Below are 27364 nucleotides of genomic sequence, written 5' to 3'. Positions count from 1 at the left end.
ACAAAAAAAACTAGTCATAGAAAAGGTTCTGCTCAAGTTATCAGCAAATAAATTCTGCTTTTGAAAGATTGATTATTGCTTGAACTTTGCATTACTTGCTCTGTTTTATACAGCTCAAATTAATCTAACCATACACCCTGTTCACATTCAACGTTTTAAAAGCAGTTCCATGATTTCAATCAAAATCAAATTTTTGATGCACTAAAAAAGTGGAGAAATTAGGTACATTGAACAGCCTAAAATAACATGGAAAAGAAAAATAAAAAGCAAGAAAGAAGACAGCAAAAAGAAAAGAATCACTTTATGGATAAAGTGGAGAAATTGGGGAACCACGCACACGTTTTAAAGAATCGATTTTGCAAACGCAAGTATCCCCAATTGGTTCCCCGATAAAGTGATTTCCTATTCTGGTTCTTCACTTTCTTTGCTTAGCACCTATTCACCATGCATTTGAACAAATTCCTCAACTTTGCATCATATTTGAACAAATTCCTCAACTTTTGAAAGTAGGGTTTTGATCTCAAACTCATTAATACCGTCTCCCAAATATCTCTCCTAAGAAAAACCTCAAATTAAAGAAAACTACTTTTAAAAAGAAATCCTCCAGACAACAGTATACATGAAAAAAAACAATAATGCACCGTATATGTTTGATAGTATGTTTTGGTCACTAACTTTGCAACCCCACTTTTACCTAGATGCTTTATACCAATTATGCTTTTGTGATGAGGGAATCTTGAAGCTTTAAGTAAAGTGGTGTTTTGCAGAACGTGACTCAGAGGGTGAGGCTTGTTATATAATGGAGTTAGGGTAAGTGGTGAATGAGTTGTAAGAAAAAAATAACAAAGAGCTGGGAATGGAAGATTGAAGCAATCAGAATTTGTGGGAATGGGCGGATTGGGAAGCAATGAAATCTCAAGTGATTGTGTGTAATTTTCTTCCCAATTCTGCCCATTCCTATGATTTCTGATACTTCTTCCCTTTCCTCTTATTTGCTTTTTGCAGTGTCCCGAATGCTACTTTACTTAACTCTTTTCCCTGTTTCTGTTATTGATTGTAGATTCTGGTTCAACACATGAAAGTTTTAGTTTTGGGTTTCCTTTATGTTCATACTGCTTATAGATCACTTCTGCAACCTAAATATTAGCTATCTCATACAATTTGATCATTGATTTTCTGTTTTTGTGGGTTTGATAACTGTTCTTGTTTGTTTGTGCATAGTATGTAAGAAATTGAACCCTAAATTTTGGAAATGTTGGTTTGGGATTTCATGTTCTTTACTGCATGAAATTTATCATTCTCAATGTTAGATAAATTAGGGGTTGGAGTGAATTTGTTAATCTAGATATGTATGCAATGCTGTTTAAGAGTATTATTTTTTATAGAAAAATATTTTTTAAACATCTCAGTTTTTTACATTAATTTAGATATTACTCTTTTCTATCTTTTTTTTTCCTTAAAAAATATAGAAGATTATATTGTCGTGATTATTTTATTTTTGTACTTTGTCTTAAATACTATCACTCTTTTCTATTAACTTTTTACTGTTAAATTGCATTTATTAAAATAATATATAGATTTTTTTTTAAATTTATTTAATGAGTTTTTCTTTTTATTTTATGTTTTAAATCAATTTTAATCAATAATAAATGTGTTAGAAAAAAAACACATATAAAAAAGTGTGCCATAACACTTCTCTTATTATTATGATTTACTAAAAAGGAGTGGTTAATATCCAAATATCTCAAGAAAATAAATAAAAAGTTCATGAATTATAACCGAAGAATGTATTTTTGTGAATATGAAAAAATTTGTCTATTAGTTTTAGAAAAATATTACTTCATAAAATATTTTTATTGTCTATTATCAGACATGAAAAACTTTTATTTTCGTAATAATAATAATTAAGCATTTATAAACGATATATCTATTAGATTTAATAAATATATGTCTTTTCGATAGAAATTAATATATATATATATATATATATATATATATATATATATATATATATATATATATATATATATACTAAAATTCTTGAAAAGTTTAATAACTATATGTGTTTATATAAAATATCTATTTCTTTTATGTATACAGTGCCTACTTTAAATAATTATTTTATAAAGTATTTAGGGTTAAATATGTTTTTCGTCTCCCAACTATTAGCTGTTTTTGTATTTAGTCCCTCTTTCAAAGTATAGTACAATTTAGTCCTTCAACTTTAGAAAACTCTGGTATTAATCTTTTTTACCAAATTCTTTTAACTTTATTTGTTGTTTCAAATGCGTTTCTCAGTGAAGCAAAAATGTATAAACAATCTAAATGCTATAATGTAACTTGAAACAACAAATAAAGTTTAAAACGGCCAATAAAGACTTTGAAAGACTAAAATCATAGTTTTCTAAAGTTGAAGGACTAAATTGTACTATACTTTGAAAGATGGACTAAACACAAAAATGGCCAATAATTGGGGGACGGAAAAACATATTTAACCCAAGTATTTATTATTGTATTTGTTAAAGTAGTCAAGTAGTAAAGTTTTCCACAATAGTGATTAAAGTAATAAATAGATTTTAATCAGTAATAAATGTATTAATTCTTGTATTTGTTGATCAAATATATATTTAAAACTAATAATCTTACCAAATATTATATCTATTAAATAAAATGTACTTATCAAAGATATATTATTCTATATATACAAACATAAAAAAGTTACTGAAAATTTGAATACATCTTGATAGTTTTTTTTTTTTTTACGAAAATTACTTAAATAATCTAATGTATTTAACTGGTATTTATTAAATTGTTGTGCATGATGGTTACAATACTAAAAAAATATGATAAGATATAATTTCGAATAATTACAAAATAGTAGACAAAGAAAACGATTAGAAAGAGAAAAAAAGAGGAGAAAAATATTATAAGACTTAAAAGTGCTGCGTCTCATGTTGATATTATACTACAACACTAACCTTTTATTTAATACATAAATAATTAATTAGTATCATTCAATACTATAAATAAAAATTATATTTTTCATTTTGAAAATGATAATAATAATTACAGGAAATCAAAATCAAAATTTATTCATTTTACAAGAATTAAAAATATATTTGAGAATATGAAAAAATATATTTAAATTAAATTAATGAAAAATATATATTTAAGTTTATCAAATCTTTTACTTTTATAACAATTAACTCCAAAAATAAAATGTGAAGTAGCATCATTAAATCCGACCTAGCCAGATCAGTTTAGATAAAATCTATGTTACTCTTACAAAATAATTTATTAAAATGTATTTTATTATGAGTAGTTGAATTAAATAATTAAAATCACAAACATAATTCGGTTAACAAAGTGAGTATTATTAATATGGTGGCCCCCAAAATTTAACCGGTGTTTTTAACTGGATAGTATATTTTGGTCTAACAAGACAAGATAAATTGGCCTAACAACTCGTTTTTTAAATTAGAATAAAAAGTAGTTTAAAATATTATTTTTTTAATATATTATTTTCAGAATGTAATAATAACATTGTAATTTAAATTATTTATATATATATAATTTAAGATGTATAAATATAATTATTTTAATTTATTTAATTAGTACTATTAATTAGTCAACTAAAAACTTATAAAACATTTATATCTTTAAAAAATATATAAATATAAATATCAAATAAACTTTAAAAAATAACTTTGAAAAATGTTGGCAGACCAACTGGTTTTATAAAGAAAACAAGTGAAATAAGGATATTATCCCGCATTTCTTATTTATTTATATAAATCTATTTTTAGTATATATAGAAATGAATAAAAATGTAAAAAGAAATCAAGTCGTGCATCACCAACGATTTGCAGTGAAGAGACGCGTAAGAAGTCCAATTGTTGGGCCTTGTGATCCAGCAGAAAAACAATAAAGGCTGTTTTTTGCACCTCAGTTTTTCTTCCTCTACCCAGATAAAATTCATAAACCCATTTTACCCTTTTGTTTTTATCACTATGGTCTCATCCTTCGACAACAGCCACTGGATCTCTTTGCCTACTTGCGCGTACACGGGAATGACGTTGTCTCCCTACATTATAGTTCTTATCGACTGAGTTGAGGATTGTGTCGGAGGATGCAAAGGAGGACCTCCTTAGTGGCATAAGGCTTGCAGAGATAATGAGTTTTAGGAATGGAAGAGAGAAGAAAAAGATGGATGGTGGAAGAAACCTTATGATGAATTGTGGAGGAGGAAGCATGGTGGTGGAAAAAGTTGGGTGTGGATTTTTGAGTGAGAGATACATTCCTGAAAAATCAAACTCTCAAAAACAATATTTTTGGATTTAGAAATACATTTGAAGATATCAAACATTTTTAATGTATTTTGCATGTATATATATATATATATATATATATATATATATATATATATATATATATATATATCTTATAATGTATTTTTGGATTCAAAACTATTTTTTGCGGTGTGGATTTTAAAATTGTAATTTTTTAAAAATATATTATGTGTTGTTTGAAAAATATTCATAAGATTATTACTAATTCAAAAAGGTTTCAACGTCATTTCTTAGATGTCGGATCACATAATATCTAACTTAAAAAATCCGATTATAATTTCATAAATAAGTGGACCATTTGAACATTGGATATGAAGAAGAGCCGACGTTTATATTGATGATCGCGTCAATCCGTCCAATCGAATGCCAAAAATGTAATAGAAATTAATTTTTTAATGTTTTTAGACATTGGAAAACCCCAATGTCTAAATACACAATAGACGACTAATTGATGCAAAAATAGTTGTGCCATTTGAAATGTATTTAAAAGATCTATTATGGATTATATATTCCATTTTTAAATTACACAATGCAAAATGCGTTTAAAATATGAGATGGAGAGATAGTTTTTATATTTTTAATGTAATTTTAATGAGGGAGGTGCATGAAGTAAATCCCATTTCTAACTCTAATTAAGGTATGTCACATGTGACATTTATAGCCTAATCTTTATTTTAAGTATTTATATAAAAAGTGTACAAGTTTAACACCTTCGCTTATTTAAAGAAATAAATACGAATACTATAGCTTTTAATATCATATTAATGTTATCATACGTAGTTTCGGTTTGATATAGACTGCAACTGTGAAATTGAAAACCAATTATTTTAGATTTATGTAGATAGAAAATTGGGATTCAGAGAATAAAAAAGAAGAAGTAAATAAATTTCAAGTATGTGATAAAAGAAAGGGAGACAGAAAGCGTAAGAATTTAAAAGGATACAATTTATTGAATAAATGTATATTTCGTACCGTATATACTAAAGTACTAATGCATTACTAAAATACTATGCAAAAGTACAGAAAATCATGTTTTAGAACTGATAGTATATTTAAGATAATAAGACTTAATTATTTTAATAATGAAAGTTTAAAATATAAATAATTTTTTTATAATTGAGTTTTATTATTTTAAAATCAAATTATTTATCTAAATATACTTTTTAAGTTTTCTTCTTTTTTTCTAAGTTTTCTCATTAGTCATGTATCTATCATTTTTTTGACTTAATATCTATTTTGGTCCCAATTTTTGTTAAGAATATTCAAAATAGTCCTCATTTTATTTTTTTTGTTCAATGTAGTTCTCAAGAATGTAATTTGTGTTCATTTTAGTCATTTTTTTGTTCAATGTAGTCTTAAAGAACGTAATTTATGTTTAATTTAGTCCTTATTTATGGTTCACGAAGTTTTCAAAAAGAACTAAATTGAACAGAAAAATGACCAAATTGAACACAAATTACAATCTTTGGGATTACATTGAACAAAAAATAAAAATTGGGACCATTTCGAACTTTTCGAACAAAAATTGGGACCAAAATAGGTATTAAGCCTTTTTTTTTGTACATGTGGATCATCTTGGTTCATATATAGAGTCTGACCTTTCTATAAGATTCTTTGCTTATCAATGGTCTTAATTGTGTGTTTTGATTGTGTTTGTTTTGTTTATAGAAGCAAACAAAGTTTTTTGTGCATTTGGATGTGTTTTTAAGGTTCGTGAGTAGTTTGGTTATCTTTCAAGAAAGGTAATTACACTATTTTAATTGATAGATAACTTGTAATAGTTGATTGTATGCTTGTACGGTAGTTGATTTGTGTAATTGGGTCATTTGATAAAATATGACACGTGGAGTTGAGTAAGGTTTTTAATTTAATTGGCATTTGAGGTGAATTGAATCATTTAGTTATGTATAATATGATGGTTGATATGTTTTGGCATATGTGATTGTTGTTGGACTAAATTGCACAACTTGAAGGATGTAAATCTGCAAAATTCTGTTATGTATAGAATTATGCAGACTCATTGATCTAGCATTGGGTGAGTATATACTAGCTAAACAAAGTCAAAGTCAGAGAGAGCTACTGAGTTGGTAGTCGTTGGCGAGAATGCACTTGTTTAGCAAGACCAAAGTCATAAAGTTCACTAACTTGACAGTCTCTATGCAAGACAACTCTCGTTGGATTACTTTTTGTGAGAATTTAAGTTTGTAAGTTTAGTGATATTCTCATTGGTCGATAGTGTTCTCAAACACTATTTGGTGAATAAATAGATATTCTCATTGAACGAAAATATCAGTTTAACTCAAATTTTATATGTCGCTTATGGTATGTTTAAAGGTGTGTGATTTTGTGAATGCTAAAATGATGGTTAATGGTTAATATGTAATGTTATATGAGAATGGTTGTTACTTATCTAAAGACGATTGATTGTTATATTTTTAGTCTATGTATTAATATACATGAATTCATAATAGAGTTATCATGTCACTTTAATAATTATCCAATCTTAATTAAAAAAGAATATAATATGTGATGAAGGGTATAAAAGATTATAATCTAAAAATTTTACCTTGTTCAAAAATAATTTACAAACTAACATTGTAATAACTTGAATGAACGAACTATTTCACCATCATAATTATATAACTCACAAAATTCTAATATCAATTTAAATAACAAGTATAAATATTCATTTTGTTCCTAAATTTAAATTCAAAATTAACATATTAAAATACATTTCATAATAATATTTAAATTAAAATCGTACTAATATTTAAATCAGAATACGTGACACAATATAAATAGGTTAAATATCAATCTCACGCCATTTAAGATGTAACACAATTAAATTAAATAACCATATTTATTGATTTTTCTAATTTTTAGAGTCAGGGTAAAAAAAAATTAAAGTTTACGACATAGTTTAAAAATCTAAAGTGTATTTAATCTAAGAAAATCTTATATACTTAGGTGAAAAGTATATTTTAAAATTATTTTAATTTTTACACGAGGAAGTAGAGGATGGATGAATTTTTAAAAACAACTTAAATAATTAAAGTTGTTGTTTTATACGAGTCGTTTAACTTTAAAGAGTGTCTATTAATATATTTTTTTACTCTTAAAATTTTTACGAAATTAAGATTGTATATTTATTCTACTTTATTATTTTTAAATCATGAATGTAGATAAGATCTAATATATTTTATGTCGCAGCAGTCAAAGAGGAGGTAATGAAAGGAATAAAAGATGGGAGCAATTGAATAAAGTTGTGTTATTCTTGAGGGAAAAAAATAAAGATCAAGAAATAAAATAATTTAAAAGGTTTTGGGAATAATTGCTTTGTGCATCATTATCTGTCAGCATGGCAGACAATACCTAGATTTTTCCATTTTGAGAATACCTTTTATGCATTCCATAATTGGGAAGAAACTCCAAGAGGACACTAGAACACCCTTTCAATTTCTCTTTCTTTAATTTTCTAAAGCATCCATGTAATCAAAATAATTTACAGAATCATAATCTCTAGTCTTGTATATGTTATATATATATATAAATACAGAAATATATCAACAGACAGTTTTTTTTATTATTTCCTTAGATTAAATTCAACTTTTTTAATTACTAAATATACTTTTGCACCTCCACGCAGTACTACTGGCTAATTTTCTCAAAAGGACTGATATTTTGATAATATTTTTTGACAATTTTTTTAACAACGAGACACGTATCATCATTTTATTGGTCTATTTGAATTTATATTTAAAAATATTTAAAACGGATCAAACACAAACTTTCACTGTCACATATGTATTGTCAAAATATTGTTGTTAAAAGAAGTTTTTCCTTCTAAAAACATCATGAACAGGAAAAAAGATTGGAAAATTGAAATGGGAGCAAAAACATAAATGCATTGCTCAAATAAAATAATGGGTTAAATATGTTTTTAGTCCCTATACTTTGTGACGATTTTGGTTTTAGTCCCTCTTTCAAACTAAGGTACAATTTAGTCCTTCAACTTTAGAAAACTCTGGTTTTAGTCCTTTTTATCAAATTTTTTTAACTTTATTTGTTGTTTCAAGCACGTTTCATTATAGCATTTGGATTGTTTACACTGTTTGACACATTTTTGCTTTAATGTTAATTGAGAAACGCGTTTGAAACAACAAATAAAATTAAAAAAATTTGGTAAAAAGGACTAAAACCAGAGTTTTCTAAAGTTGGAGGACTAAATTGTACTTTAGTTTGAAAGAGGGACTAAAACCAAAATCGCTCCAAAGTATAGGGACTAAAAACATATTTAACCCTAAAATAATTTGGTATTTATAAAATTGTAAAATACTAGTGTAAAAAATATCTTTTACATCCATGGTATTATACCGAATATATACAAAATGTTATCATCCCAATATTATAATGTATATAATAAACTTTCTAAATTGGTTTTAAGTGAAGGTTTATCAATGCTCAAATATTCAATATATTTTTTAGAAAACATTTTATATATATATATATATATATATAATTCTTTTCTAATAATCACTTTAACATTTTAATACAATACATTTTTGCTTTATCTTGTGATGTGCCCCTGCCCATGGTATGACAGCAGAGGTAAGGAATAATGATAGATCTAACCATTAATAAATATATATACTTTGGCATTATAATCAAAATATTGTAAATATCATCTCTTCTAAATAATCACTTTAACTTATTTAATATAATAGATTTTTGCTTTTTCTGATGTGACCCTGTCCATAGCATGGTATGACAGTATAGAAAAGTGTCAGAAATAATGATAGATCTTAATATCATTATATATATATATATAGTTGGATCATAAGATGAAAAAAATACAAATATTGATAGGGTAAAAGAGATAGCAGAAGTTGAAGGAGTTAACGATGAAGATTGATAGATATGGAAAAGAAAAGTAAGGCAATGGGGTGGTGACACGTTACTCATTGAGCAGTGACATTTCACATGGCACTTGTCTCCGCCCCATACATCTTTGTATTCTTCTCTTCATGCATCTTGCCAACTTGCATGAATCTGAGAATTTTCGCAATGACTTAAACTAAAGTACAAGTGGGGTGTAATATATTCCTTGATGCTTATACCAATAATGGAAAAGAACCGAGACTGAAGAAAATCAATCAATAGATTCCCTCGTGCTATCTCATTCATATCCTGTCTTCCAATAAACTTGCAAAGCCTCATTAGTCCATGCTACCTACTGTTCAACAGAATACAATCATAACTCCTAATTCACCTCTCACTTTCAACTAAACTTCTTCAATTTAACCACTGCTATTAGAATTTATGTGTTGCAGAGCCGGAATGCGAATATCAAAATTAAACATGGATGATGATGACTAATCAGAAACAGATAAGTCAAAGGGAAATTGATAAAATCTTATAAGAAATACTTTAATCATATTCCCTTCGAACGTAAGATCATAAAGACTTTGGTTTTGCATGGTGAGTACATTCCATAAGGATATATATACATTTAACACCGTTTATCCTCTAGCATTTGTCCTTTTCTTTACGTATCAGATTTACAGATCCATTTGACATGACCCCAAAGGTCATAATATACTCGGAATTAAGTGAGCTGTGTGAACGCAAGAAACATTTATTTCATGTAGGAAAGAACGGTTGTAAGAGAAGCCATTTTATGTATTAGTTTTCCCTTATAAATAGAGCCATCTCAGACACATATTTCCGTGTCAAATAGCTTCAAGGTCTCTTTCTCCTGTTAGATAAGGCAGAAGGAAAGAACCATATATCTCCGTTCTTTCTCTCAGAATAGTTCAAGAACAAACCTATTTGGAGTTTTCATGTTCATTTGGTTTTCTCTTTCTCTGATATTATTCATTTTTCATTAACAGAAGAGGTGTTGGTGATGCTGTTGACAGAAGATAGAGAGCACAGATGATGAAATGCATGAAAGGAAATTGCATCTCCCTCCTTTGTGCTCTCTATTCTTCTGTCATCACCCTTCTACCTTTCCTCCTACGCTTTTATATATCATGCAGAAACAAATCCTATATATAGTTTTATTACCATTAGTTGATGTGAGTTATTTCATTGTTATCTTTTCTGTCCTTTGATTACTTTCTAACTGTCTTTATTTCCTTATTAATATCTATTCTCACATATAACACGAGATACGAGAATTGAGGTTGTTTTTTTTTATGATATTCTTTTAACATACTTCTTCTTGCTTGTTCTGGATGCTATTACTGGTCCTGTATATGCATTACTATAGCTTTCATGGAGACTTATTAAATACAGATATCAGGTGGCAGTGGCAAGTAAGAAGCTGAGGAGATAGACACCAAAGCATATGTTACTTCTTTTTTTTTTTTTTTTTTTTTCAATCAATAGTTATAATTTTATTTTAATTTTACTCTAAACTGATGTATATTTTACTGTTGTTAGTAACAAAGTTATATTTATTGAATTTTTTAATATATGTTTCGAAGCTAATAACAGATTATTAATTGGACTGATAAAAAACAGAAAAGAAATTAAATTTTCAATAAAATAAAGTAATTAATTTTTTAATATAACAGTAAGTTCAACTTATTAATAAATGTTTTTCGTATATTTTTGTCTTTTAAAATACTTACGAAGAAATCTATAGCAACATTTTCTATTAATACTTTATAAAATATTTTTAAGGGCATTCTAAAATTTTAATATTGAACTCATTGAAAATACATAATAATCTAATAACTCTACTCGTCCCTTCTCTCTGTTAGGTTAAAAGATTTGTAATCTGAGTAAAGTCATTACAAATAAGCGGATTGATTCAGTATAATATATTATGTACTTTAGCTCAATGATTTCATTTACAATATCCTTTCAATATATATGAAATAATTTATTTGAGTTTAAATAAATACAAAAATGATCATAAATTTAAAAAATTAAATAAATGGTCGAGAAACCAAATTTAAACATGCTTAATTTGCAAATGAAGTCAATAAAATTTATTTTGATTATTAATTGACTAATTTTTTAATCCAGTATTAATTATAATTTTATTGACAGCCATATTGAAAGACTAATCAGAACCATATTGTCACTCTTACCTATTGAGATATACTATTCAATTTACACAATAAAACTTCTTATATCTTTTTTAAATTGATTGTCATTTACTCTTTCCAGTACAACACTTATAATTTTATTTTAATTTTACTGCGAATAAATATTAAAGTTAGTGTAGATTATTTTCTTGTTATAGTAAAAATTCTATATTTACTATTTTTAATATATATGTAAGAAAACCTTGAATAATGACACTTATTTATTAATTGGACTGTATAATGACATAATTATGATATATATATATATATATATATATATATATATATATATATATATATATATATATATATATATATATATATATATATATATATATATATATACTTATTTATTTATATATGTATACATACTAGTATAAAAATTACGTATAAAAACGAACTATAATGTATATAGTTTTGTACATTATAATAGGTTTACATATTTTATGACGTAGTAAAAATTTATGTTATGTGAACATATTATGACACAACATAACGTACAAAACTATTATAACGTAAATTTTTGCTACGTCATAAAATATATAGACCTATTATAACGTACAAAACTATGTACGTCATAGTTCGTTTTTGTATGTCATAAAATATGATTTTTTATTAGTGATAGTAACTCATCAATCTTCACCAAAATAGAACTGATAGCAAAACCAAAATCTGACAAAAACTAGGTACTTCTTTTTCTTCCTCTCTTCATTTTATTCTTCTACAATGTTCATACTAATCCATTATGAGCTTCATTTGACTTCTCAAATATTCTCTGCCTTGCTTTTGTTGCCTGCAGTAGCCATGGAATACAATTATGGTTTAATTTCACATTTTATATACATTAAAAAGAATGTGTTGAAAATTTCACTATAAATAGAATATAAATTTTGCTTTATGAATCAGTTGTGTAACATTGAAATAGGTTTATATGAAAAAGGAAAAAGTTTCTTTAACAATCATTGTTTTGATAACTTTTTGACAACGCGTACGTGGCAGCTTATGATTGGTCCGTTTCAAATATCTTCTTAAAATAAATTTAAATAGACGAATAAAATGGTGACACGTGTTCCGTTGTCAAAAAGTGTTGTTAAAATATCATTGTCCTATGAAAAAATAAAAGCCAACCTCTTTCTGCCAATCTGTTGTAACAGTTACACCAGCCAGGATAATGACTTGTAAAATAGACCCTGTAAGACTTCCCATCCAGAGTCCCTTGGAATTGAAGTGTAGGACAAAACCTAACAAGAATGCCAAAGGAATTCCCACAAGATAATAGGCTCCAAGGTTCACGTAAGCCCCTATTTGCTGAAACCCTCCTCCTCTTGCAACCCCTGCACAAACATATCCAATTTTATCATAATTTTGCTTCACTTAAGAACAAGACCATCTCAGCAAATAGAAGCATACCAGAAAGGGCTCCTACTAGACTATCTGCAGTGAAAGACCCGCAGAGAATGGGAACAATGTCTTCAACATAATATACAACTTCCTCGTCATTGGTATAAACATATCCTAATATATGCCTAAAGCATAAGACGAAAGTGCCCACAATAACCCCATCCACAATTGCAAGAATCACAACAACACGAACAATGCATTGTGCTGCATTTGGATTCCCTGCTCCTAATTCATTGGAAATGCGAGTACTATAAACCAAAATTCAAACATCAGTACTACAACTGTGCAGTGTTATTGCTCTTGTGTATAGAAATGACGAAACAAATTTGGACCTAACCTTGCAGAGGCACTGACTGCATACGGAATGATGTAGTGCAGCATGGTTGTGTTAAGGCTGAAAAGAAATTCAAACATTTTACAAAAACCCCTCATGAGTTATTTCAACAACCAGAAATATTGACAACACACTTCCTAAAATTCTTTAACCAAAGTTTATTGGAAATCATAAACTTAAGTTAATCTTGCAAGTCCTCCTCTTTAAGAACTAATAAAAAGTTATTCCTCTCACCAGATAGAAAGAACAGAGGTCTGAAGTTGTGGATTAGGTAAAAGCCCAGCAACTAATGCAAGTAGCTCATATGACCACATTTCAAAACTATGAACAATGAAACAATAAATAAGATAGAATAGTAGATGGCATGAAAACAGTAAACTGAAAAAAAAAAATGAAAATTGTGCAATTTCATAATACATTACCAAAACATCAATCCAGAAGGAACAGCAAATCGGCAAAACTCTGGAATGCTTAATAAAGCATTTAAAGAAAACACAACCTTGGTGTTCTGACATGCTAGTGAATACTTCATATAAATCCCAAGCCCAATGACATTTAACCAATATGAAATTGCAGTAGCATAAGCAGCTCCAATATGCCCTAATCCCAATTTGAATACCAGACCCCAACAAATAGGAATATGCAAACACAGAACCGCAATTGAGCTGAAGAGCATGGGAAAGATAATACTCTGAGTCTGGAAGTAGCGAATCTGACATTGAAGAACAGCAAAACCATAAAGTGCAGGGATGAAACATATGCAGTATTGGTGAGCTGCGCGGCAAATTTCAGGGTCTTGACCAAATAGCAGTAGTATTTTATCCACGAAAATCCACAGCAGAGTTATGGGAAGACAAACCAGAAGCAAAGTAACAATAGCACAACAAGTGTACTTTCCAATCTCTCCAAATTCTTCTGCGCCATAGGTTTGGCCACATAAAGTTTCCAACGCACCAGCCATTCCCATCTGCAACCCATTTAGCAATCTTGTAAGAGTCATCAAAAATCCAGGGTAGAAATTAGTGCAGAACTGTAATTTCAAAGTGATTAAGGCTGAACTAGAAATTTGAATAAAAGGTTCAATTTAACTAGTTTTTTTAGATCCTGACTAAGAGGAAGTTTTGTAAGCTAAATCAAACATGAAACAGCTGAAACAAAGTTATATTATATTTGAAGAGAAAACTTGCATTAAAACTCTAAATCCGATCAGAGAACATTTCTAATAGTATCTAAAATGCCTATACAAATCCTTTAAACATAAACACACGTACTATTTGCTCATTTCAATATAATAAAGAAGACGAAGAAGAAAGGATTCTTTCTTCAAACACAAGGTAGGCAACCTCCTAGATCATCTCAGTAATCACATTATCACCTGCACCAGCTGGCTGAAATTTTACCAAAATGATCCAATTTTTCATTCATATTATTGTAAATGCTGAAATATTACCAAAATGATTCACATTATCTCCTATACACAATTTTTTTTTTTTTTTAATTTTGTTGAGTTTGATTTTTCCTTTAACTCCGAGTTTGTGTTTTTAAAATTTTTAATAGTTTTTAAAGTTTTTTATTTTATTTTAATTTTGCGATTTATGTATTATATATATTTATTTGTTAAGGACATTTCTATATTTTTTGGACATTGTTTTTTTAGTTAAGTTGGTTAATTATAAAATTAATAATATAAAAAGAAAAATAAAAATTAATAATAGAAAAAAAGTATACCTACATTATAGAAATATCAATAGAAAACTATACAATTTTGATAAACTTTTTCCCTTGCTAAGATGCATCAAAATTTTAGCTTGATCGTCTTTGATGAATTGTCCTTTTGTACTAATCACTTCTCAAGTGAAACATGATTCATAGTTAACTTATAACTGATATATATATATATATATATATATATATATATATATATATATATATATATATATATATATATATATATATATATGACTGACATTCATCATGCATGTTATATAATAGATTCCAACGTTACATTAAGATTTCAATTTCAAATATATATTATAAAGTCAGTTTATTATAAAATGATTTGATTATATATTTGAGATTTAAACATAAATTACAAACACCATTTTCTACAAAAGATAGTTTTTACATATAAATTTGAAAAATATGGAAAATATATAGATGGAGGTTGATGGGAAAAGAAATGAAGGATGAAAGAAGAATTTACAATAACACATAAGCCGGTAACTTCAGCAAAAGAAATGGCAATGGCGACCCCAGAAAAGGAGACAAGTATCCCAAGATGTCCCACCATCATCAGTGACACAACTTCCAGAAGATTCTGAGACGCAGTGGCAGCCACCATTGGAGCTGCCATGGACCATACCCTTTTCAGCTCCACCCAAAATTCATCCTCTGCAACTTCACTCTTTCTTATCAGTCTTGTTGATTCCTCCTTATCCATCATTCTATACAAACCAAAACATTCATCAAACAGATGAAAGAAAATCTCATCAAATATGACACAAATATAGTAACTAATATGAAAAGTTCATCCTATAGAAAGACAAATCCAAATACAAATTGATTACAGCTACCCAAGAAAATATTATAGTTGCATGTACATTCTCTGCTAATTTTGTCACTACTTAAATCACTGAGTGTCAAGTATGTATATACATAATAAAGAGAAAACGTGTTATAAAAATACTTGAATAAATAATATAAATATACGTCTGCTGAAAATGATGAGTCAATATAAATATATATACGTGAGCTAGAAAAATTCTAATAAAATAATAGAAAAGTTTAATAACAAAATAACAACAAGGAAAATGGAGCGTAATAATATCTATATTTTATTGACAGGATGGTCACAAATGACATTCACACACCAAACCATAGAACAAGCTACGCTTGTAAAATCTATGGAGCTTACTCTTTATTTTTCTTCGTACTATATATCATGAGCAACTATATATGCATCAAGACTGTTACTGAACTTTTGACGTGCACATCATATAACAGAAGAAATTATTAATAAAAACCAACCAAAGCACATCGTAAAAGGAAACATGTGATTAACTGCATATACTTCTCAACAAGAGAACCACGTCATCCTAATGTTGCAGTATTTTGGCTGGATTTCGATTAGTCTTTGTTTGTGTTTTTTATTTTTTTATTTTTCTGACTTGTCGTGTCAGAAGGTTGGAAAAAACCAACCAGCCTACATATCTTAGGCTCTTCAGCTCCAACTATAAGAAAAGTTAGCAAAGTTATCTACTAAGCTCCTTCTCATGAAGTCCAATGGTCAATGTCTGTTGCCTATGATATACTCACATCACTTATTTAATCAGAAACATCTTTACTTTTATAATAAAATATATTTCTTTTCTCAAAGAATATATAGAGTTTGAGATAAATTCATTAACAGCTAGAGAGCATGTAAGAGTTATAGTAAAGGTTTTTTTTTTTTTTTTTTTTTTTTATTCACAGCTTTGGAGTTGTTGGGTTTTGGAACGATTCTTACATTCACAACTTTACTTTTGTATTGAGTTTTGCAAAGAGATGTGTGCATTGTGATTGCTTTCTGGGTGGTTGTCTATGATGAGAATATTGGTGTAGGTGATAAAATAGTTGTCGAAGTCATCCAACAGCAGAAGAAAATAGAAAGATAACCTTCTTCTGACTCTACTTTTTTTAAAAAAAAGAAAAAGAAAAAGAATGATACACAGAATTAAAGATACATGATTACCCCCAAAAGCTTGTTAAATACCTTCCATATCTCATATTTTCATTTTTTACTTGTCACATTACATACACCAATTTACGCTCAATTGTTTCTGTCTCTCAGATGTTAGAACGTCTCTTTGGGAAAACATACTTAAGCACTGGTGATGTCATTTGATTCATTTTGGTTGGCTGGTGTGGCATCAAAGATTCTCTCCCTTGCCATCATTGCCTGCAAAATAATGCAATAATCCATTAACACCAAACAGTGTTTCTACAATGCAAAACAAAAAGCATACTTGGATATATATATATACACACACAAGGGGTAGTATGAAATTTGAGAATTGTGAACCTGTTTTTTCCAGTTTGTAAGAGCAGTGATAAGGGCAAGGAGAAAGGATTGGAGAATGGAGCCAGTGACTATTCCAATCCAAAGGCCCTTTGCTCTGTAATGTGCAACAAAGCCAAGTAGGATACCCACAGGAATTCCAACCAGATAAAAAGCTCCAAGATTCACATAGGCTCCAAGATGTTGCCACCCACCTCCTCTAGCAACCCCTGGTTTTTATTTAAGAAAAAAAAAACAGGATCATTGGAGCAGGTTAGCAGAACAAGAATGTTGATTACACACCATCAAAAATGTTAGTAAGACTTTTTCTAACACTTTTTTACTGCTTTAAGTTTATCAGAACACACCAAAATCAAAGGAGAAATTGTTGGGTTATATAAGATTACTGATATGAATCTGATCACTGTTCTTTTTATTATATCAAACAAGCTTGAAAATTAATCTTTAAAAGCAAGCAAAAACAAGCATAAGGAAGTGAAAAGTAGTGTTTTTTCTCAATTCTTGTTCATATCTAACTAAATGATAATTTTTTTGTTATATTAGTAACATTTACATTTTCTCAAGTAATTAAGTTAGTGATTATGATATGAAATATATCAGTACTCAAAGGGGCATAACCAACCTGAAAGTACTGATTGCAAACTGTCGGTAAAAATAGAAAGACAAAGCAGAGGAGTCATAACAGCTACATAATGAACAACCGCATGGTCACCGCTATAGGCATAACCCAACACATGTCTGCAACTGTATAGCACTGCACATACAATGAGACCCTCTGTCACTGAAATCAACATCGTTGCAGAAACAGCCATTCGAACTGCTTCTGAATTCCCTGCTCATAGTTCATTCGAAACTCTAGTGCTGTCACATACAACACAATCAATGTGCCACTTTTTAGTTACTATGTTTGCACTGCATAACATTATAGTTTGATGAAGTGACAAACAGACCTAACAGCAGCTCCAAAGCCATAGGGTATGGTGAAATGTAATGTGGAGATTGTCAAGCTGACAACATTACAAAAAGAAATTATTTAAGTTAGAGCAGTTATCGTATTCTTTTCTAAAATATATGAAAATGAAAACTATACCATATAGATAGGACTGATGTCTCCAACTTTGGGTTAGGAAAAACTCCAGCGAGCAGAACAAGTATCTCGCAGGCCCACCATTTAAGACTGTAATCAAGACATCACGATAATGAATGTGCTGGAAAAGAAATCAATTTTGAGAAAATGTATGGCTAATTCTAATAATTGAAGCATGAAATTTGAGAAGAAAAAACAAAAAAACCATTTACCAAACCATGACTGCTGAAGGGACAGCAAAGCGAAAATACTCTCCAACACTAAGCAAAGCTTGTCTGGAGAAAGGAATGCGTGTTTTGGCACAAGCTGATGAAAACCTCACAAAGGACAACAACACCGTCACATTCAACCAAACGCACAAGCTGAAGGCTATTGCAGCGCCAACATGTCCCAACTCCAATTTAAACACTAGTATCCAACATGTTACTACATGGATGCACAGAATTAGAGCAGAGCTTAGAATCATGGGAAAAATCAAACTCTGGGTCTGGAAAAATCGTGTGAGGGGTTTGAGAATTGCAGAACCAAACAAAGCAGGTATGAGCCAAAGGGCATATTTACGAGCCTGGTGGGCTATCATTGGGTCTTGGTGTAAGAGGATCAATATTTTGTCCATGAAAATCCACAGAATAGTGATTGGAACAGAAACCAAAGAAAGAGATATAATGGCAGTATAAGTGTATAGTCCAAATTTTTCATATTGTTCTGCTCCAAATGCTTGCCCACATAAAGTTTCCAATCCACCAGCCATCCCTGACTGTAATATTCACACAAATTGTCAAACGACTGTTAGGCATGATTATGTTCACACAAGTTAAAAATGTCTTTATCATTCTTTGAGTTTGTTCCTGATAAATCTTCTATAGTTTCTTTTCTAAAAACTTAATAAAAAGAGGGCACAGGAAACTAAATATGACATGAATATAGTATTTGTTTATTTCAAAATACTGAATGCATTAAATTTTGATAAAATATTAAGTATTTGTTTATTTCAAAATATTGAATGTATTAAATTTTGATAAAATATTAAAAAAGATAGTCTTACTCACTTTAAAAAAATAGGATAATTTTACTCATAATTTAAACAAAAAAAAAACTATGCGACATGATGACATGATGCTGAGAAATTGATTGATGAATGTTAAAAGCCTTGATGCAAGAAAAGGGTAAAAGTAGAAGATGAAATAGAAAAAAGTATTACCTGTACACTAAAACCAGAAACATTAGTGAGAGAGGTTGCAATTGCAACACTTGAAAGAGAAAGCTGGTTGAGATGGCCAACCATAATGAGAGACACTACTGGTAGAAGATACTGCAACACACTTGCAACCACCATTGGAGCAGCTATTCTTCTCACCTTCTTTATCTCCTTCCTCATTTCTCTCTTCCACGATTTTCCTTCTTCTTCCATCACTTCCTTACTATTCATCATCAACTTTTCCACTCTCTTACATATATATTCACACTTTCATGGTTTTCCCTTTTATTTTTCAACAAAAGTATTTCTTTACTTGAAAGTTGTAACGTTTACCGGAAACAAGACGAATTTGATATATACGAGTGGATATAAATTTTATCATGTAAGTTAGTAACGTAAAATTGAGTTAAATTTAAAATTCATTTATAATATTTTTAATATCGAATATTAGAAAATAATAAACATTTATGGAATAATAAAGTAGAATTTTATTTTGGCTTAATCGGTGTTAGAATTTTTTCTGATGATTTATTTTTTATATATTTATTTTCACTTCCACTTATTCAAATGAAGAATGAGAAATTTCCTCACTTCTTCCCTTTTCATTATTCATTCAAAATTCATATTATAATATATGCACTCTGTTTTTCCTTCCTTTACATATTCAGTTTAAGCAGTTACAAATATTTATCAACTCCTACGCCTTAAGTTTGAATTTTTTTAATTTTTTTTAATGTAAACGCTTTTAGAAATTCTTCCTACATTAACCTTTTTTCAAGTTTTGGTTTTATATTACTATAACTAAGGCCATTCTGCGGATTTATCTGCTATGTCTTTAAAATATACTAATAGATACTGAGTGAAAAAGTTTTTAAAATATACTCAACTTTTTTTAAATTTTTTTATAAAACTTAATAAAAAAGAAAGAAAAAAAATCTGAGATTCTACTTTCACTCACCCAACCAATCATATCTCAAAAACTAATAAACAAAACAAACCATACATATAAAATAAATATAAGAATCCCTGCCCATAATGGATGTTTTTAGCAACTACTGAGTGCTTTAAAACCTTTTAATTTCTAAACATCATTAAATAAATATTTGGGCACTTTTTTTGTTTTAGTCCATTTTTAAATTAAGATACATTCTAGTTCTTCAACTTTAGAAAATTTTGGTTTTATTTTTTTTTACCAATTTTTTTTAACTTTAGGAAATTCTGGTTTTATTTTTTTTTACCAATTTTTTTTTAACTTTATTTGTTATTTCAAGCACATTTCATTATAGCATTTGAATTGTTTACATTGACACATTTTTGCTTCAATGTTAACTGAGAAACGTGCTTGAAACAACAAATAAAGTTAAAAAAATTTGGTAAAAAGAACTAAAACCAGAATTTTCTAAGATTAAAGGACTAAATTGTATCTTAGTTTAAAAATAGACTAAAACCAAAATCATGTTAAAGTATAGTAACTAAAAACATATTTAACCCTATATTTAATTATGTAAACATTATTTGACTTTTATATATATATATATATATATATATATATATATATATATTTTAGAACATTTGAGTGCTATAATTGATGTATAAGTATAATAAGATATTCTGAAAAAATAAATAGCATATAAAATAAGTAAACAGAATCCGTGTCCATAAATGCAGATATATTTAACAATTATAACTTGCGTGTACAGCATTTTAAAAACCTTACCCTTTTGTCAATTTTTTATATATATGGAATCTATATTATTATTTTGTTTGGACCAATTGTTTAAATGGTAAATTTTTCTTTTTAACTTTACAATTAGCATTTTGGTTTCATTATTAACCGTGCAATTTTGTCAATTATATATATATATATATATATATGGAATCTATATTAATATTTTATTTGGAGCAATTGCTTAAATGGTAAGTTTTTCTTTTTAACCTTACATCTAACATTCTGGTTTCATTCTGTCATTTCAGAATTTAAAAAACCGTGCAATTTTGTCAAATTTTTATAGATGGAATCTGTATTATTATTTTGTTTGGACCAGTTGCTTAAATGGTAAATTTTTCATTATAACTTTACATTTAGCATTTTGGTTTCATTCTTGTCAATGCAGGATTTTAAAAACTGTGCAATTTTGTCAAATTTTTATATATGGAATCTATATTATTATTTTGTTTGGACCAATTGCTTAAATTGTAAAATTTTCTTTTTAACTTTACATTTAGCATTTTAGTTTCATTCTTAACATTTCATGATTTAAAAACCCTGCAATTTTGTCAATTTTTTGTATATATCAAAACTATATTATTCTTATCTTTGGACCAATTGCTTAAATGTTAAAATTTTCTTTTTAACTTTACATTTAGCATTTTGGTTTCATTAGTGTGATTTGTGATTTTAAAATTCCTGTAAATTGTCAATTTTATTATGATAAGTGACATCAACTTTTCATTCATATATATATATATATATATATATATATATATATATATATATATATATATATATATATTCTTTTGTTGGGACCAATTAATCTTTCTTTTATTCTTTTNATATATTCTTTTGTTGGGACCAATTAATCTTTCTTTTATTCTTTTGTTTGAACCAATTGTTTAAATTGATTGCACCCTTAAAATTGTTTCATAACTCAACCATGCAAATACTTATTTGATATGAATAATTTAATTTGTAAAAACATTAGATACCGTTTTATGTATTTTTATGTTATTTTACACTAAAATTCTATTTTAAAAATATATGTTGATCTTTACTATAAATTTCCAATACACAGAATATCGAACTAAATCTCCAATTCTAATTAAAATGCAACAGTAAAAGAATTACATCTAAATTTGATCTTTTCTAATTTTAACCTTCTTCTGATTCTGCTTTTTGTTTTCAAAAAGAAAAACAATGATACACAGAGTTATATATACTTTGTTACCCCAAAACCTTGTTTAACACTTTCCATATTTCAACTTTATATTTTTTTTTCTTGTTACATTACATACGAATTTTCGCTCAATTATTCTGTCTCTCTGATGTTGGAATATCTCTTTAGGAAAACCATGCTTAAGCACTGGTGATGCGATTTGATCCATTTTGGTTGGGTGGTGTGGCATCAAATATTCTCTCTCTTGCCATCATTGCCTGCAAAATAATGCAATAATCACCAAACATGTGTTTCTGCAATACAAAACAAAAAGCATAGTTGGATATATATATAGTATGAAATTTGAGAATTATGAACCTGTTTTTTCCAGTTTGTGAGAGCAGTGATAAGGGAAAGGAGAAAGGATTGGAGAATGGAACCAGTGACTATTCCAATCCAAAGACCCTTTGCTCTGTAATGTGCAACAAAACCAAGTAGGGCACCCACAGGAATTCCAACCAGATAAAAAGCTCCAAGATTCACATAAACTCCAAGATGTTGCCACCCACTTCCTCTAGCAACCCCTGATTTTTATTTAAGAAAAAAATAGGATCATTATTCTAGCAGGTTAGCAGAATAACAGTGAAAAGTAGTGTTGTTTTCTCAATTCTTGTTCATATCTAATTAAATGATAATTTTTATTAGTAACATTTACGTTTTCACGGGTAATTAAGTTAGTGATTATGATATGAAATATATCAGTACTCAAAGGGCATAACCAACCTGAAAGAACTGATTGCAAACTGTCAGTAAAAATTGAAAGACAAAGCAGAGGGGTCATAACAGCCACGTAATGAACAACTACATGGTCATCGCTATAGGCATAACCCAACACATGTCTGCAACTGTATAGCACTGCACATACAATGAGACCTTCTGTCACTGCAATCAACATCGTGGTAGAAACAGCCATTCGAACTGCTCCTGGATTCCCTGCTCCTAGTTCATTCGAAACTCTAGTGCTGTCACATATAACAATCAATGTGCCACTTTTTAGTTACTATGCTTGCACTGCATAACATTACAGTTTGATGAAGTGACAAACAGACCTAACAGCAGCTCCAAAGCCATAGGGTATGGTGAAATGTAACGTGGAGATTGTCAAGCTGACAACATTACAGAAAGAAATTTAAGTTAGAGCAGTTATCGTATTCTTTTCTAAAATATATAAAAATGAAAACTATACCATATAGATAGAACTGATGTCTCCAACTTTGGGTTAGGAAAAACTCCAGCCAGCAGAACAAGTATCTCACAGGCCCACCATTTAAGACTGTAATCAAGACATCATTAATTAAGAAATCAATTTTGAGAAACTGTAAAATAATTGAAACATGAAATTTGAGAAGAGAAAACAAAAAACCATTTACCAAACCATGACTGCTGAAGGGACAGCAAAGCGAAAGTACTCTCCAAGGCCAAGCAATGCTTTGATGGAGAAAGGGACACGTGTTTTGTCACAAGCTGAGGAAAACCTCACAAAAGACAACAACAACATCACATTGAACCAAACGCAGAAGCTGAAGGCTATTGCGGCGCCAACATGTCCCAACTCCAATTTAAACACTAGGATCCAACATGTTACTATGTGGAAGCATAGAACTAGAGCAGAGCTTAGAATCATGGGAAAAATCAAACTCTGGGTCTGGAAAAATCGTGTGAGGGGTTTGAGAATTGCAGAACCAAACAAAGCAGGTATAAGCCAAAGGGCATATTTACGAGCCTGGAGGGCTATCATTGGATCTTGCTGTAAGAGGATCAATATTTTATCCATGAAAATCCACAGAATAGTGATTGGAACAGAAACCAAAGAAAGAGATATAATGGCAGTGTAAGTGTATAGTCCAAATTTTTCATATTGTTCTGCTCCAAATGCTTGCCCACATAAAGTTTCCAATCCACCAGCCATCCCTGACTGTAATATTCACACAAATTGTCAAACGACTGTTAGGCATGATTATGTTCACACAAGTTAAAAATGTCTTTATCATTCTTTGAGTTTGTTCCTGATAAATCTTCTATAGTTTCTTTTCTAAAAACTTAATAAAAAGAGGGCACAGGAAACTAAATATGACATGAATATAGTATTTGTTTATTTCAAAATACTGAATGCATTAAATTTTGATAAAATATTAAGTATTTGTTTATTTCAAAATATTGAATGTATTAAATTTTGATAAAATATTAAAAAAGATAGTCTTACTCACTTTAAAAAAATAGGATAATTTTACTCATAATTTAAACAAAAAAAAAACTATGCGACATGATGACATGATGCTGAGAAATTGATTGATGAATGTTAAAAGCCTTGATGCAAGAAAAGGGTAAAAGTAGAAGATGAAATAGAAAAAAGTATTACCTGTACACTAAAACCAGAAACATTAGTGAGAGAGGTTGCAATTGCAACACTTGAAAGAGAAAGCTGGTTGAGATGGCCAACCATAATGAGAGACACTACTGGTAGAAGATACTGCAACACACTTGCAACCACCATTGGAGCAGCTATTCTTCTCACCTTCTTTATCTCCTTCCTCATTTCTCTCTTCCACGATTTTCCTTCTTCTTCCATCACTTCCTTACTATTCATCATCAACTTTTCCACTCTCTTACATATATATTCACACTTTCATGGTTTTCCCTTTTATTTTTCAACAAAAGTATTTCTTTACTTGAAAGTTGTAACGTTTACCGGAAACAAGACGAATTTGATATATACGAGTGGATATAAATTTTATCATGTAAGTTAGTAACGTAAAATTGAGTTAAATTTAAAATTCATTTATAATATTTTTAATATCGAATATTAGAAAATAATAAACATTTATGGAATAATAAAGTAGAATTTTATTTTGGCTTAATCGGTGTTAGAATTTTTTCTGATGATTTATTTTTTATATATTTATTTTCACTTCCACTTATTCAAATGAAGAATGAGAAATTTCCTCACTTCTTCCCTTTTCATTATTCATTCAAAATTCATATTATAATATATGCACTCTGTTTTTCCTTCCTTTACATATTCAGTTTAAGCAGTTACAAATATTTATCAACTCCTACGCCTTAAGTTTGAATTTTTTTAATTTTTTTTAATGTAAACGCTTTTAGAAATTCTTCCTACATTAACCTTTTTTCAAGTTTTGGTTTTATATTACTATAACTAAGGCCATTCTGCGGATTTATCTGCTATGTCTTTAAAATATACTAATAGATACTGAGTGAAAAAGTTTTTAAAATATACTCAACTTTTTTTAAATTTTTTTATAAAACTTAATAAAAAAGAAAGAAAAAAAATCTGAGATTCTACTTTCACTCACCCAACCAATCATATCTCAAAAACTAATAAACAAAACAAACCATACATATAAAATAAATATAAGAATCCCTGCCCATAATGGATGTTTTTAGCAACTACTGAGTGCTTTAAAACCTTTTAATTTCTAAACATCATTAAATAAATATTTGGGCACTTTTTTTGTTTTAGTCCATTTTTAAATTAAGATACATTCTAGTTCTTCAACTTTAGAAAATTTTGGTTTTATTTTTTTTTACCAATTTTTTTTAACTTTAGGAAATTCTGGTTTTATTTTTTTTTACCAATTTTTTTTTAACTTTATTTGTTATTTCAAGCACATTTCATTATAGCATTTGAATTGTTTACATTGACACATTTTTGCTTCAATGTTAACTGAGAAACGTGCTTGAAACAACAAATAAAGTTAAAAAAATTTGGTAAAAAGAACTAAAACCAGAATTTTCTAAGATTAAAGGACTAAATTGTATCTTAGTTTAAAAATAGACTAAAACCAAAATCATGTTAAAGTATAGTAACTAAAAACATATTTAACCCTATATTTAATTATGTAAACATTATTTGACTTTTATATATATATATATATATATATATATATATATATATATTTTAGAACATTTGAGTGCTATAATTGATGTATAAGTATAATAAGATATTCTGAAAAAATAAATAGCATATAAAATAAGTAAACAGAATCCGTGTCCATAAATGCAGATATATTTAACAATTATAACTTGCGTGTACAGCATTTTAAAAACCTTACCCTTTTGTCAATTTTTTATATATATGGAATCTATATTATTATTTTGTTTGGACCAATTGTTTAAATGGTAAATTTTTCTTTTTAACTTTACAATTAGCATTTTGGTTTCATTATTAACCGTGCAATTTTGTCAATTATATATATATATATATATATATGGAATCTATATTAATATTTTATTTGGAGCAATTGCTTAAATGGTAAGTTTTTCTTTTTAACCTTACATCTAACATTCTGGTTTCATTCTGTCATTTCAGAATTTAAAAAACCGTGCAATTTTGTCAAATTTTTATAGATGGAATCTGTATTATTATTTTGTTTGGACCAGTTGCTTAAATGGTAAATTTTTCATTATAACTTTACATTTAGCATTTTGGTTTCATTCTTGTCAATGCAGGATTTTAAAAACTGTGCAATTTTGTCAAATTTTTATATATGGAATCTATATTATTATTTTGTTTGGACCAATTGCTTAAATTGTAAAATTTTCTTTTTAACTTTACATTTAGCATTTTAGTTTCATTCTTAACATTTCATGATTTAAAAACCCTGCAATTTTGTCAATTTTTTGTATATATCAAAACTATATTATTCTTATCTTTGGACCAATTGCTTAAATGTTAAAATTTTCTTTTTAACTTTACATTTAGCATTTTGGTTTCATTAGTGTGATTTGTGATTTTAAAATTCCTGTAAATTGTCAATTTTATTATGATAAGTGACATCAACTTTTCATTCATATATATATATATATATATATATATATATATATATATATATATATATATATATATATTCTTTTGTTGGGACCAATTAATCTTTCTTTTATTCTTTT

The 27364-nt window shown here is 28.2% G+C and overlaps 2 protein-coding genes and 1 pseudogene across 5 annotated transcripts; all 3 read right to left on the bottom strand.

The window, feature by feature from the left end:
• Positions 1 to 12005: 12005 nt before the first annotated feature.
• Positions 12006 to 15614, bottom strand: LOC106759041 (protein DETOXIFICATION 9). 4 transcript variants are annotated; one of them, XM_022780104.1, is made up of 7 exons: positions 14453 to 14567; positions 13604 to 14148; positions 13416 to 13502; positions 13185 to 13241; positions 12857 to 13095; positions 12575 to 12780; positions 12006 to 12239 (listed from the first exon to the last, which is right to left on the bottom strand). In XM_022780104.1, the coding sequence occupies exons 2-7, from the start codon at positions 14146 to 14148 to the stop codon at positions 12177 to 12179; spliced, it is 1197 nt and encodes a 398-aa protein (XP_022635825.1). In that variant the 5' UTR covers positions 14453 to 14567; the 3' UTR covers positions 12006 to 12176. The 4 variants fall into 4 exon arrangements, with proteins under 4 accessions (XP_022635825.1, XP_022635826.1, XP_022635824.1 ...); XM_022780105.1 differs by having other exon boundaries at positions 14525 to 14564; XM_022780103.1 differs by lacking the exons at positions 13416 to 13502; positions 14453 to 14567 and adding an exon at positions 15385 to 15614.
• A 1034-nt stretch (positions 15615 to 16648) lies between these two features.
• On the bottom strand, positions 16649 to 19782 carry LOC106758518 (annotated as a pseudogene).
• Positions 19783 to 22319: 2537 nt separating this feature from the next.
• LOC106758517 (protein DETOXIFICATION 14-like) lies at positions 22320 to 25048 on the bottom strand. The gene is made up of 7 exons (XM_022780102.1): positions 24816 to 25048; positions 23827 to 24371; positions 23643 to 23729; positions 23506 to 23562; positions 23180 to 23418; positions 22775 to 22980; positions 22320 to 22674 (listed from the first exon to the last, which is right to left on the bottom strand). Exons 1-7 carry the CDS (start codon positions 25044 to 25046, stop codon positions 22597 to 22599), a joined length of 1443 nt encoding a protein of 480 aa, XP_022635823.1. The 5' UTR covers positions 25047 to 25048; the 3' UTR covers positions 22320 to 22596.
• Positions 25049 to 27364: the final 2316 nt, after the last annotated feature.

Source organism: Vigna radiata, chromosome 4, assembly GCF_000741045.1.
Source record: "Vigna radiata var. radiata cultivar VC1973A chromosome 4, Vradiata_ver6, whole genome shotgun sequence".
NCBI lineage: Eukaryota > Viridiplantae > Streptophyta > Magnoliopsida > Fabales > Fabaceae > Vigna > Vigna radiata.
This window is presented reverse-complemented; position numbering and strand designations above follow the sequence as displayed.